The 14,721-nt window shown below is 41.2% G+C and overlaps 1 protein-coding gene across 1 annotated transcript; it reads right to left on the bottom strand.

Moving 5' to 3' along the window:
- Positions 1–1,462: 1,462 nt before the first annotated feature.
- gpr37l1b (G protein-coupled receptor 37 like 1b) lies at positions 1,463–12,298 on the bottom strand. Its single transcript, XM_023431159.2, has 4 exons — positions 11,059–12,298; positions 7,520–7,828; positions 6,410–6,781; positions 1,463–5,652 (listed from the first exon to the last, which is right to left on the bottom strand). Exons 1-4 carry the CDS (start codon positions 11,767–11,769, stop codon positions 5,479–5,481), a joined length of 1,566 nt encoding a protein of 521 aa, XP_023286927.1. The 5' UTR covers positions 11,770–12,298; the 3' UTR covers positions 1,463–5,478.
- Positions 12,299–14,721: the final 2,423 nt, after the last annotated feature.

Below are 14,721 nucleotides of genomic sequence, written 5' to 3'. Positions count from 1 at the left end.
TGTACTTTGTTTCCTGTAAAATATCCATAAAAAAAAACCCATCATTTTGGTATCAATATCGATATTAAGAAAAAAAAAATTAAAAAAGATTAAAAAGTTTAAAAGAATTAAAATTATACTGATCCTGAAATGTCTTAATGAAACGCAGGCCCAAGCTGCAGTCTGAGTATTGCAGCTCAGGATGCTATAGCATGAAACAGCAGGAAGAACCTGACCACTTTCGTTTGGCTTCACTTCAGCTCAAAATAATCACACCAACCAATTCTACAAAGCTCGACTTGAACATTGTCAACTCTTCATCCAGGAATTTTCTAGCCTTCTTTCATGAGTGATTCAAAGATTGCACTTCAGACCTTCATTTTTCTTTTTTATTTCTTCAGTGCATTACACACAGCAAACACATTCCTTCATGGACACCATGTTTGTTTACTACTGTGGTCGTAGAAATGCTCCAATTGGCTCTAACTGGCCTATATCGCCTCCTTGAGGACTGAAGATTGATCATCTACTTTCATTGAGCATATTTGTGGCCTTAGTCTTCTCTTCTTGTTTCCAGATGTCACTATTTCTTCAATGTCTTTAATTGAATGATATTTTGTCAGCTCTAGTTAGTTACTTGCTTTATGTATCGGCTTGCTGAGTCTACTGGTGCATAAACCTTTGTTAAAAATAAATCTGAGTGTCATCTACATAGATGTGCACTCATATTGTATTGAGTTGCAAAGGGGCAGCTGTTTCTCCAGTCTGTGTTCCCACTTCAGATTTTCTTTAAATGTTTTCCTCAATGTTACTGAAAATGGAAACTCAGGTCTCTCTCTGAGAATTTTTTAGGCCTATAGGTTTATGTTCTTGCCACCAATTTCTATTACTTCAACCTCATTTCTGAGATATCAGGTTTTGCCAGTTATTTTGGTGGATGGCGCAGAATATTACAGTACTCATGACCCTTGGCTGTTATTGCCATGAAGAAGAAGCCAATAAGAGCATTAGCAAATTTAAATCCCTTCATGGTTTCAGTGGTAAACAAACTATGTCATAAATTCGTTCAAAACTGACCCGGAATTGATTGGATTTTTAAGGCCAAAATGCACCTTTTAAGTCATGGTAAACTTCTCTCCTTCAGTTTTTATGTCCACAGGCTTGTAGCTTTGACTTTTTATTAATGAACCAGATATTTTTTAACACAGTTCATCTTTTCTAATGGGGATTCACTTTCAAGCTGTTGAAGAGCTCCAACTATGAGTCGTGTAACATTGTCTTTTGGGAAAGTGAATGGGACTTTTGCTTCCAGAACCACGTGTCCAAAATACCTCCTCCCATTTGTGACTCTACTGCAGGATTTGGCCTAAAGGAGGCATTCTAGGATTGAAAAATATAGATGCTTGAGAATTCAACTGTGAGGGACTCCACATGTAGCTTGATCAATAACATCATTATTACGTCAATAAATTTTCCAGACAACTGTATTTTGAATGACACATTTATTTATAAATTACCAACTACATCCGATTGGTTGATACATGCCTTGCTCACAAAATAAAAATAACCTGGAGAGACACAACACTCAACAGACTTCATCAGTTTGTTTTGTGTGGACTGTCCCTTTATTAAAACGTTATGAGAGTAGCGGCTGTTTGTGTCAACTTTGTTCACATTTACAGTAAACTCCAACACAACACCAGTGAGGCCTGAGCTGTTAGTATGACTTATTTCTTTTGTCCAATTATTGATACGACAAAGTAAAGAATCAAAAGACCAAAGTGCATGTGAAGGTTCGGCTGCAAAACGGGACACAAACATATTCACTATCTGATGAAAACATGATCAGTCTCACAGCAGCATTGCCCTATCAATGTAAACCAGTTGAATGAACAGTCTGTACGGTCCACATGTGCATTATTATATGAGGTTTGGTAAAATCTACTGTCACTGACTTGTCTCACTTTATGAACAACAGCTGTGTCCCAGTTCAGGGGCCACATCCTTCAGAGGCTGCATTTGAAAACCAATTACGTCACAGCTGATGATTAGGCTGTCCCATTTCAAAGGCTCTTTTAAAAGCAGCTGAGAAATGCATCATCTTTTCCTGGGCATCGAAGGCTCAAAAGTGTTGATCCTTTGTGGCCCAACCTATCCTAAGATTTATTGCGCACTGGTGATGAAAATAATATGCCAGCACAACAACAAAAACACAGAGAGCCTGAGGATTACAATTTTAAATGTAAGTATCGGGTTTCAGCTCTTCAGCTCTACAGCTCAACAGCAAAAACGGTACAACTGTTAAAACCAAGTAAAAAAGAAAAAGGTGCGTGTTGTCAAGGTTGCTAGGCAACAGGAGCCACTCTTTGCGACGCAATGGTAAGGGCAAACGCAGCTGGGGATGTAAAGCGAAAATCCTCTGTAGGTAAAACCATCTCATTTCAGTTCAGTCTCAGTGGTCTACGACGGTCACGAAGGGCCACGTCTGTGTAGGCCGTGTCTCCCAAAGGATGTGGCCCTTGAATTGGGAGACAGCAAACTTCAGTTTTCTCAACAGAACCAAATATAGAAGATAACTTTATCTTATTTCCATTTTTCATTAGGATTAACTATAATATGGGTAATGAAAAGAAGCCAAAAGGGGAATAATAAAAAGTTTGTTTATTTTTACTGATATGTGACTTTAATAAGAAATACACAACATTCCCCTGTCATTTTTCTTTTGCTAATTTTTGTGTAGTGTTGGTTAGATTTCCAAACTCTACCTTCCAGCTCCACCTGGTTCACTGTTGCGTTTTCAAAAAATCAAGTTTGACAAATTAAAACCAGCGTAATTTGGTTGAATTAATTTGAACATGGTTAACTCACGCAGCATAATTCTCCACTCAATGTAGAATTTACGGTTACTATTATAAAGTAAGTAAACAGTCTTACCCCTGTACGGTGTCGAATCCAAAATGTGATGGTTTAGTGCTGTGATTTTCCACTTTTTTTTCTCTGTTAGCAAAGAAAACTTGCAGGGATGCAGAAGGCTGAATTTTAAATAGGAACAGATCAGATATATATATATAGTTTGATTTTGAACAGTGACGCTCTGTCGGTTCAGCTTGACAATTCGGTATTAAAGATACGTTCATCCATGTAATTAACACCTCTGAGTTTTGTTGAAAATGTGTAGCTACAGATCCTGACATACTGTACAAGCAGTTTTCTCTCTTACAGCAGCAGTCTGAAGGATCTGCTCATAGTGTGAAAGTAAAGTTAGTCTGACTAGTTGCTACTGGCTGGTGTTCAGTCTTCTGTGTTCAAGACTGACCGTCTGGGGCTGAGGGCTGAGATGATGCTAAGGCACAGTCGGCTCTGACACACATTATAATACCATGACTTTAACACTGTGAAACTGAATATTATAAAGGCATAGATGTTCTCGTGACATAAAAGAATGACTATCTCACTTCCCTTCATACAAAGATGTAATTAGTCAAACATCTAGCATTAAAATGAGCTACATTCATATCAACTGTTTCTTCATTTGTTCTAGTTGTTTGAGTTGGACAGTGAAAGCACTGTGCTAAAGACATTAATTAACAACTTCCTACACAGTTTAATTTCCTGTACAAAGAGGCCACCTCAATACTGAGAGGGTTCGAGTCTTGTTCAAATACTCTACATCTCCTCCCTGCCCTGTTTACTTCACTTTCTTCATCTTTAGAAACATCCTGACTGGATTAGTAGCTTAATTAAGCACCATATCCTTAACAGAAAGAGAACTCATAACAATTACTTCAAACCTTTCAAAAATGCCTTGATTTATCTTCATACAGGTACTTACATTCATTTCTGGGATCACAGTGTGATCAAATTCTTCCACGTGGGAAAATTTCTTGAAGCCGAAGCTGCTTTGGAGGCAGAAAAGATGGAGTCGACTCATTAGCACATAATTCAACTTAGCCTTACAAGGTCTTACCAATCTTCCACCTTCAATCTAAAGTTCCACTTGTCCCCTAGAGGCTGCATGGTTCATAACAGCCACAATATTAAAGTGTTCAACACAACAAACAACATACTGATGATTTCTATAATCTTAGTGTCACCAGTGGAGGATCTAGAAATGTTTGTCCTGAGGATGGCACTAGACAAACTGTCTCTGCTGTTTGTAGCTCACTAGCCAGGGATGATGAAATCCAGTCTGACTCCACCTGCACGTGAAGTAACAAAAAGTTCATAACCAAAATGGAAAGATATCAGTTTTAAATTTCATTGATCTTTCACCAGACCTTGGAGTGTACTCCTTTGGCTGTGAGATTACAGGTCAGGGGGTCACCAAAAAATGATGAATCATCCTCAGGGGACCATGAAGTTCATGGAAATCTTACTAACACGGACAAGACCGACATCATGTCCTTTGACCCCAACAATAGTGAGTCTAAAACAAGTCAAAGCCACAAGTACGCAACAACTGCACAGTCTTTTAAGCCTCTTGAGTTTAATAATCCCACTGAGGTTTAACTCAGCCGATGGATTTCTTTCTGCCTCATCAGCAACTTAATCTCCAAGAAATGTTCATTTAGGGCTGGGCATTAATGCAATATTTTTGTTGGTACAATTCTGCTGAAAGTCAGCAGATTATATGTAATATAGCTTTGGCAACAGTGTAACTTTAACATTCATGCCAAAGCTGTTGCTGTGAACATATTGTGTTAACATTTTAAAAAATATTATCCAATTTAATAACTTCCAACAAATTGTAATAAAAACTGAACAATGAGCTGAACATCTTTGTTTTACACGTTTGAAAATATTTTCGTGATGTAATAAATTCCAGTGGAACTCGGTTCAATACTTTTAACATCAGTTTGATTATTTGATTTGATTGATTGATTTGATTCAAACTAACACCCAACCCTACATCAAGTCCACTCCTGGCTCAAGCAGCATCAGATCACAGCAACAAGCTAACCTTGTATATAGTATAGGCTGCTGCTTTTCCATAAAACACATTTAAACTTCAGCTTCACATCCGTCTTAAGTGAAACCAAAACAGGACATCCAGAGTCTTCTGTCTATTCTGAACCTGTGATTTTTCCATCATACTTGACGAACGTTACGGCAGGAAGCTGTAGGGAAGAGTCCGCTGGGAGTGCCCTGAAACAGGCTCCTGCTTTTACAACAGCCGGTTGTGCAAGTACAGCAACTTTTCTAATCTCACTACAGGTTAAACCTCATTTCCTGCACAAAGGAAACTGGAGGGGTAACAGTGTCCATAGAGGAATATCATACAAACAGAACTCTGGAGGAGGAGGAAAGGACAGAGAGAGAGATAATGATTGAGTGTTCTGGAAAAGAGAGAAAAGTATGGATGGAAAGAATATGTAGAAGGAGGAGAAGGGAAACTGACCACTTAAGAAAAAATGAAGGAAGAAAAAAAAGAAGAAATGAATGGACTGGATTTATGGAGGAGAAAATTATGAATTGATAGTTAAAGAGGGACCCATGGCTCTAGCTGGAGATGGACAAGATAGCCGACGTGTCTTTAGCCTTGTCGAACAAGATGGATGTCTCATTGGCTGCCTTCAGTTTGACCTGGGCGGAGCCTGGCGAGCCTTGAGTCGTGTTTGGCTGACACTCCTGACAGCAGCAGCAGCAGCAGTCCATGAAGGCCTGACCGAGAGCCTGAAACACAGCAACATCTCTAGTCTCTGACCACAGCAGCTTAATTAAAGTATGACAACATCTCTGAGTGTTGGTTAACTGCTATTCCCCCACTTTTGTTATCTGACCATCAGGTCTGGACCACACCCACTTTTGGTGTCTCAGTCCACAAAATATGTCTTTAAAATTCTTTACGAGAACAATGCACAATAAGTCAGAGATAAACCTGCGGACGTTTTGGAAATGTAAAAAACACATTCAGTTTTGCTTTGAGGGGAAGTTATGTGCTGTAACCATGTCTTTACAGGTACAGGTTGGAATCACAAAAAATTAGCTGATTCAAATCACTTTGATCAGTATAATTCAAAGATTCACTCTTTTCCTAAGCTAAGCGGTCACATTGGCATTCAAGTCCACTTCAGTACAAACAACAGTAAGCAAACACACTGCTGTTTGTACAGCCTTGACTTATCAGAGTCAGTAGTATGTTCTGTCTGTTGCAGGGCTAATTGAACCAGTAGTAGTGTTAATAGCAGTAATTGTATAATGAATAAGAAAAGTATAATGGCTACAGTGGGTACTGTGGCCTAAATTTTTGAGACCCCACAAAGAAATGAATGTTGAGATTTTCAGGTGGTCTTTGGTATTAATTGAGTTTTTTGGGACCCCCTGCTCATAAACATTGCAGGTGTTGGGGTTTGGGTCAAGTAAGAGTGATTGACAGATCCTGCCTGATGTGTCTGGACTGACATGGTGAACTATTAACCATCTGACCTACCTTACAGAGGCAGAGCAGCAGCACCGGTGTCACAGATGACTTGAAGAACAACAGGAAGTGATGTAGCAGAGCCAGCATGGCGGCTGTGTCTTCTGAGACGGTAATGTGTGTGTAGGCCAGCGTGATGTTGCAGACATGTTCAGGCAGTGCGCATATGCCATAGACCACAGCTAATGCTAACAGCGTGCAGTTTAGCTGTCGCTCCACTGCCTGGTGCTGCTGACGCTTCTGATTGGAGGAGCGGTCGTCCTGGTTACGCTGCTTTTGGGCGGAGCTGTAATCACTGTTGACGTTGCGGGTGGCGAGCTGGCAGAGGATGGTGAAGAGGACAGGGAGGCAGAAGTAGCAGCCGAAACACCACCACATACGCCCCTGAAACAAAGACAGGTAGACAGTACAGAAGTAATCTGATTACATGACATGGAAACACAATCATACTTGGTGGTGTGTGATAGTATTTAAGCTCCTTTATTAATGGAAGATTGACTTTTTTTGTAATGCTTTTTGGTGGTACTTTGCTGTACTAACCCAGTAAAGACCCAGTTTTGCGTAGCTTCATTAGACTTTTTGTGCTTTGCAAAAAGAGATGAAAGACAGTAAGGCTGAGTAATTAACTGGAAAAGTCTCCTAACCAACATCTAGAAGCTCTCATCCACACTGGTACTTTTGCTGTTTACTCCTGGCGTCTAGACAACCCTAAAACTTATGGAAACTCTGCTGGACTCGTTTTAGTTTGAAAAGTCCAGGGTTGAATTGTAGTCTGGACCGGCTGAAAATGAGACTTTTAGAAACAATGCAGCAGTCTGATCCAATGGTCACTTGTTCACTAAATTCCATCCAAATGTATCCTGCTTGTCCAGGATCAAACAATGCTGATCTGACCACTAACCAGGTTTATTCAGGATGAACCATCAAGAGTTTGAGGTACAAGAAGGATGCTTGTGACGGAAGATCACCAGTTCAATCCCTACATCGGTCACAAACCTCTCTCTCTTAATGTTAGGCCACCACTGCCCCCAACATGGTGCATATTGACGTTTTAACATGCATCATCACCCTAAAGGTGTGAACAAGTAGTCGTATAGTTAGATGGACAGAGCAGAGACTCACCTGGTGATACCTGAGCAGCAGGGAGTGGAGGGAGTCAGGTAGGTAGAGGGACAGGGGAGAGGAGGGGGTGATGGTGCAGGAGTCCACCAGCCGGCCGGTGGAGGGGGACACAGCCTGGCTGAGCTGCCACAGGAAGATCTCGGGGCTGGACAGCAGCAGAGCGGCGAGCCACACCAGCAGCAGCTTCAGCAGCACCGAGCGGCAGCGCTCCACCCGCCGGGCCTTCGGCTGGGACGAGGAGGTGGCGGCGTGGAAACGATCGATACCCAGAGCGCACAGGGTGAAGGAGGTGATGCCCAGAGACACTATCTGTGGAGAGGAGGAGGAGAACATACATCTGTGAGTAAAGCTGTTTTTCAGTTTCCTCAAATAGTTTCTCAAAGTGAAAAACCTTTGCGGAAAATTGAAAATCCAAAGCTGTAATTTCCTCAGAGCACTAAACTGATTACTATGATTCAACAATTTAATGTTTTAGGTAAATCCTCTTATTCTCCTGTCTGTGAAAATGAGATGCTCAGATGGCTCAGCCTCATGTCAGAGTTCAGTGCAGGGCTGGAATCAGGATGTGTTTAGCTTAGCTTAGCTTAGTTTAGCATAATGGCTGAAAGCAGGGGGAAACAATTGCATCTGTCTAAAGTTACTTACAACATAAAGCTCATCGATTAACATGCTGTGTCTCGTTTGTTTTTTACGTTTGTCAGTAGTATGTTATCATTCTGTTGCTGTTTAAACCAAAGTATCATTCATAAAGTATCATCAGACATGTAACATAACTAAATCTAAAAGTTTATTGTGATTGAACAACATATCTCCCACACCAAATGGCTGCATTGGTTGTAGGGAATCAGTCTAAAATATCACTGCCTAAAGGCTGAAGGCTGCCTCCTAAACATTGGCCACAGTTACAATCAGGTAGAAATCTGTATTTCTGTTGGTTAGATCAACAATTTGATTTGATTACATCTTTGTTAGTTCTGTGTAAACCAGGGTCGGTTCTCCTCCCGTCCAGACGGAGGTGATAATGCAACTGAAGCTGTTTGGAAACTGAAAAAAACACGAGAAGAAGAATCTCTTCAACCACGCGTGAGACAAAGTTCATTCAGGGGTTGAACTGATCAGGGATCAGATTAAAGCTCTTTGTATTTGATTGTGTGTGTTGAAATGACTGGAGCATTTTTTCCTTGTTGCTCTAATGAGACAGAACAATGACTAATTTCAGAGTCATTTTACCTGTTATCACAAGGACAGAGGAGACAGACCATGGATATCTGGAATCTTGTGGTTTGCACAATCAGATTTCAGTCCGTCTTGAATGTTTCTTGGATTTTAAAATCCAAGATCAGATATCTGATCCACCTGAAGTGTTTCATTGTAGATGCAGTTTTAGAGGATTCAAATCAGCAATCAAACTTTGGATGGCAGGTTGTCTTTCTCTGTAACTTTCATTCCTTTCTCTTCTCCATGTTTACAGTCACCCAGGCCAGTCGAGTTCAGAGATCAATCTCCTGATATCACGTAAAGATTTAGAAAATGGTCAGCACAAAAGTAAAGTGTATACATGTAATCTGTTAATATGCCTTTTGTGTTGATGAATACATTTCCACATGCTCACTCTGGAAACCTGCTCAGTAAAATACAGAGACTCACTGTGACTCTTAATGAAACACCCAGATTTCAGCTTTATTGCTATTTGTCTAGTACAGACAGATCCAGGACCCGTTCAGCCTAGCTTAGCACAAAGACTGGAAGCAGGAGGAAACTGTTAGCTAGCTCAATTAAAAGAAGAAAAAATACACCTTTCAGCAACTCCACGCCTGTCTGTCTGCCTGACTGACTCTGCGGAAGACCTCAAACAGACTAATCATGTCTGCTCAGACCTCCAATATGGCTGCCAGAGACAGGGTTACAAATCATACAAGCACATTTCCACCCCAAATTTGTTCCTGTCAAGCCATGAAAGCAGCAGCAGGACATTCCTGTAGACTTGGTAACAGGTTACCATGGCAACTGACTCTCAATGAGGACCAGCTTCAGTCTCTGCTGTGGGCAGTTTGATTTCCAAAACCTCAAAACTGACAGACACCAAATGAAACAGATTTGTCAGTTTAGGTCCTGTTTGACATATAGTGACACTGTGGAGCAATTATATGGCAAATGCCCGTTTCTTTCATTTTGTGGCCTACGTTCACATGCACATGCACAATGCATGTTTCATGCTACTCCTCTGATTGACACTTGGTGGCAGCAACATGCCAAGAACACAACATGTAAACAAACAAACACACAAACTGTATTTGTGCACCTTTAAAAAAAAAGAAAAAAAAAACGACAATTAATTTTGCGTGGGGCGTCGTGTGGCGTAGTGGTCTAAGCAGGCGCCCCGTGTGAAGAGGCTACAGTCCCTGCTGCAGTCAGCCCCGGTTCGAGTCCCGCATCGGACGGCCTTTGCTGCATGTCATTCCCCCTCTCTCTGCCTCCCCATTTCCTGTCTCTCTACTGTACTATCAAATAAAGGCGTAAAAATAAAAAAGCCCAAAAAATATATACATTAAAAAAAAAAAAAAAAATTGCATGAGATAAAGAATAGGAAGGTTTGGTAAATCCATCTGGACCTCATCTCCCCCTGTGATCTGGATCTACATAATGACATCTGACCACAGGTCTTTAGTCTCCTGAAGTGATACTTCTGTATCAGCTGTACTCTGTCTGAAGGTTTTATTTTGACCGGCAGTTTGAGACAACAAGAAGAGGAGGAGTCAAGTGTTTCAAATTTCTTATATGTCCAAACTGTGCAGATGTTTACACCTGACTTCTGATCACAGTGCAAGTCAGACCATCGGGACAATCCATTGCATGGTAATTCTTCGGCTCCATTTACACCTGTTAAACCAGTTTTCCTGATCCCGATTCCTATGGGGCCCCCGGAGTCCTGAATTATCTGTTTATTTTAAAGCTTGTGTGCACATGATAGCTTTAATATCTTACTTGGGCTCACAGTTAACATAAAATATTAATAAATGGAGTCTTGATGATCACCCTCCTAACAACTCCCGATCTTTCCTCAAGCGCCAATATCAGGACTAAATTTTTCCTTGCACAAAGAATAGCGAATTCTTACAATTCTTTCTAATTCCGAACACCTTCATGCTCTCCAGAGGATCGACCCTTTACATTTTTCTCTAGCACCACCTTTAGGACCAGATGTCAGTTTTTCTCCCAGTACACGTGAGCATCATTAAGTGTTTATATGACGGAACCAAAAGGAAGAGTAGCATGTTTCTGCAGACCTGTGACACTGCCAGCGTACCGGAAACCCAGTATGCTCTGAACCTGTCTGTAGGACAACGCTAATGTTTACCCTAACTGTTTCAGTGGGTGGTCCTATAGCAAAAAACTATCATCTTAGAAGTGTGGTTTTAGGACTGTGATCCTGAAAGTCCTGAAACTGAAGCCTTGGGGACTGCAGAAACATATTGAAAAAGAACAACAATCAAGCAATCACAGTGACTCCCTCCCATCTTAGCATACGCCCCACCCACCTCCATATAAGGCACCATACGGCAGGTGATGTCACCCAGAATCCGCCTATGGGAGAGCTGATTTAGGACCACCACAGGGAGGCAGAGTACCAGGACCAAGAAGTCCCAGAATGCCATGCTGGCTAGCAGGTAGTTCCAGGCGGACCTCATGTAGTAGTTGTTCCAGACAATGCACATCACCGCCATGTTTCCCACCACACCCACCGCCAGCACCAGGCCAGCCAGGAACAGGACAGCATAGGCCGCGTACGAGCTCTCCACCAGCGGGTAGAACGGGTTGAAGAGTCCTGGTGTCTCGTGGTTTGGACTGGAGGTGTTTCCATGGAGATTTACATCATCATCATCGTTATCATCATTACCGCCGCCCTCTGTTGGCACTCTTGTCACATTGTGGAATTCAGTGACCTGCGGTGGCGTCACTGAGTCGTTCTCGAAGGACTGGCTGAAGGTGGACTGCTGCTCCTCCTCATCAGCACCACGGGCCAGGCGGCGGTGCTGTTCTACGTCTAGATCCAACATCTCCGGGAGGGGGAGGCTTTGGGTGTAGGTGTCTTCCCGAGCTTTGAGCTGCTTGGTGGTCCAAAGGGTTTCCAATTTGACATGAGGTTTATCAACAGTATCGTGCTGACTGTCATGTTGCCCAACACTCTTTGCATCCGTGAAGAGCAGTGGCAGGTACAGACACAGCCACAGACTGATAGACAGAGCCATGACGCAGATTCTAAATGTGAAAGATTCCTCTTAAATTCAAACCAGATACGTTCACTATTGGTTGTTTCCGTGCTTTAAAAGATGTGACAACAGCACTCGGTGCAATGCTCCAGTACAATTCCGGCAATGTTTCCAAAAAGTCCCAAATATTCAGGAACAAAATGATCAGTTTGAGATCAGCAAAGTGTCCGATCTTGTTCCAAAATCTTTGAAAATGCAGGCGATAATTTGTTCATTAAAGTCAACAATTCCTGGACAATTTTGGTAGATTTACCTCAAAGTGGCAGATTTTTTACTAGAGTTTTTATGAATTTGTAGTCCAGACAATATGAAGGTCTTCTCTTTTCTTCTCAGACTTCTCTCTTCAAACTCTGAGCCATCAAAACTTTCCCAATTTAAAACTCTTTGTTTTTCCCATCCATTAGTATAATCCAAACAGGTGTGCTGGAGCTCCAGGAGGAGGGGGGCCAGCAGGGTGAGGGTCCGCGTCGGGGCTGCTGTGTCTGGACTGCCGGCAGCAGAGAGACTGGGCGTCCTGGAGCTCTGAGGGTCTCTGGGAACAAGCAGCCCTCTGCAGTATGGCTGGATGGAGCCTTTGTCAGGACGGACACACACACACACACACACACACACACACACACACAAACACTGACAGGCCTACAAACACAAGCATACAAACAAGGTTGGCACACACACAAACTCACACATTTGTCTGCACAATCATGCATGCATACTTTCTTTTGCTCTTTTCGGCTCTCACGCACGCACGCTCACACACTCACACACACATGCACACACACACAACTTAAACACTCTCAGTTCTGCTGCCCCCTGGTGGTGCTGTTTGTGGGAACTAAAGCAGCTGAGTTCACACACACACATTCGAGTCGAATACTGATGAAGCTGCTTCTCTGTGTGTGTGTGTGTGTGCATGTGTGTGTGTGCATGTGTGTGTGTGTGCGTGCGTGCGTGCATGCATGCTTGCATGTTTGTGTGTGTGTGCTCTTCTACTTGTGTGTGTGTGGGAACCAGTGTGAGAACATTTTTGCAGGGTGAGGACAAATTTGGCAGCTTTTTTTTAGAGCTACAGCACGAACTGTGATCTCAGTTATTAACTCAGTCACAAACTACAAATGATGGAGACCAAAAATAAATTATAATTGTCCTATTTTATCTTTTCTCTTACCTAAGTATACAAACAGGATTAGTCTGGTGTTATTCTATAGTTTTGTTATTACTCAAACCAATGTGTTTGTATATCTGTCAACACTTTTCTGACTTCCCTCCTTTGTCTGTGACTCTCAGCTTTAAGAGCTTTAAGACCATCTCACAGATATATAGTTCCACATCTAAAAAAGTGTCAGTAATTTCCCCAAACAGCTGCTCACTGAATCTTTTAACAAACAGTAAGAAGTAGTTGGGTACTATTTTCAGCGACAGATTAATCCACAATTGATACTCTATATGGGACTGACTCAAAGTAAGAATGACAACAGTGGATCTTTATGGTTCAGAGGAATAAGAGACATCAGGCTTTGATACACACACACTATAGTTAGTGGGAGGAGGAGACATTCAGTGTTGGTTTTTATTTGCACATGGTTTATCTTGGGCATTGAAGGAGTATGAATGCACCTGAAAAGCATCTTATGCATCACGTACCCCATATCAGTTCAACATGACCTCGACTTCACATCAGGGGCCAGATGTATAAATGATGCGTACACACAAAAAACATGCATATGCCATTTCCTGCTCATAAATTTGTATTTATTAAGAATCTGTCACCTCACATATCCCTTTGACCATGCGTACACTCGGTTTTCCAAAGTGATCCAAGTTACAGTGAAGTGAAGATGAAAAATAAGCTGAGAAACTCCATGGAGCTTCATTCATTATTATTACATGTTTTGACATTTACACAGCAATAACAATATTACAATTCAGAAACTGTCAGAAATTGTTTTTGTGCTCAATGTTTCCTTTATTGTTCAACATCATTATTTATTGTGAGACATTTGTAAACTGTTTCATACTATTTTAATATTTACGAATCATAGTTTTAAAAGCCTATCTGGTAGCCTAATTAAGATGTCTCTAGTCCCAATAAATGAAGTACATTCTCAGTTTACTAAGGTGAACTGATTCAAGTTTTTACCTTCCATTTGTAAGAGCCTCCGTTTCACAATCTGTGAAATTGTGCCTCTTTCTTGTCTTTCTTTTCTGTGCCATGTCTGATAACTTGTGGTGGAGACAGTATTTTTAATGCAAACTGGTTGATTAAGGGAGTATCTTCATCCGTTTATGGCTTATTGTGTGAGTGGAAGTGAGGCTCATGCACATGTGTCCAATTTCTCAAGAAGTGAGATTTATAAAGCGGGACCATGTGTCTGCCTTGCTTTATAATTTTGATGAAAAGAATGTGTCTGAATATTTCTGGTTTTGTGTGTACACAGTTTTAGTCATTAATCTACAAAGAGTTTTATGCATCTGACCCCAGAAAAGATCAATAAAGCCTTGAGATTTAATTTGTTAGATGAACTATATGTACTGGATGAACTAGAATTGTATGTTTACAGTCAGTTGGTACCCTTAACAAATGTCATGCAAAGTGCAATTAATTTGTTTCTGCTAGTGTAATTTAGACAAAATGAAAATATATATATATATAAAGTACAGTTGATCACAGTTTTAAAATTCTGGTTGTTTGTATTAAACACATTCTCTCCTATAGGTGTGGTCCTTCCAGTATTGTATCTCATAGTTAATGTAATTTTAAAAAAGGAACATGGAGAAAATCACTTGACACAACACTTGGCACAGTTGGTTTATCAGATCTTAATTTCTATCAGGACTCGTGTTTATAGAGAAACTGAATGTGTGTGATTAAAATCAGAGGAAAAACAAGACAAACTGGACTGAGGAGCTGAAATCTGTGTCATTAGACGAGTT

Source organism: Seriola lalandi, unplaced genomic scaffold, assembly GCF_002814215.2.
Source record: "Seriola lalandi dorsalis isolate HSWRI2012SDOR001 ecotype SW California unplaced genomic scaffold, Sedor1 jcf7180002054917, whole genome shotgun sequence".
NCBI classification, from domain to species: Eukaryota; Metazoa; Chordata; class Actinopteri; order Carangiformes; family Carangidae; genus Seriola; species Seriola lalandi.
The sequence above is the reverse complement of the archived record's forward strand: the minus strand, read 5'-3'. Positions and strand labels throughout refer to the sequence as shown.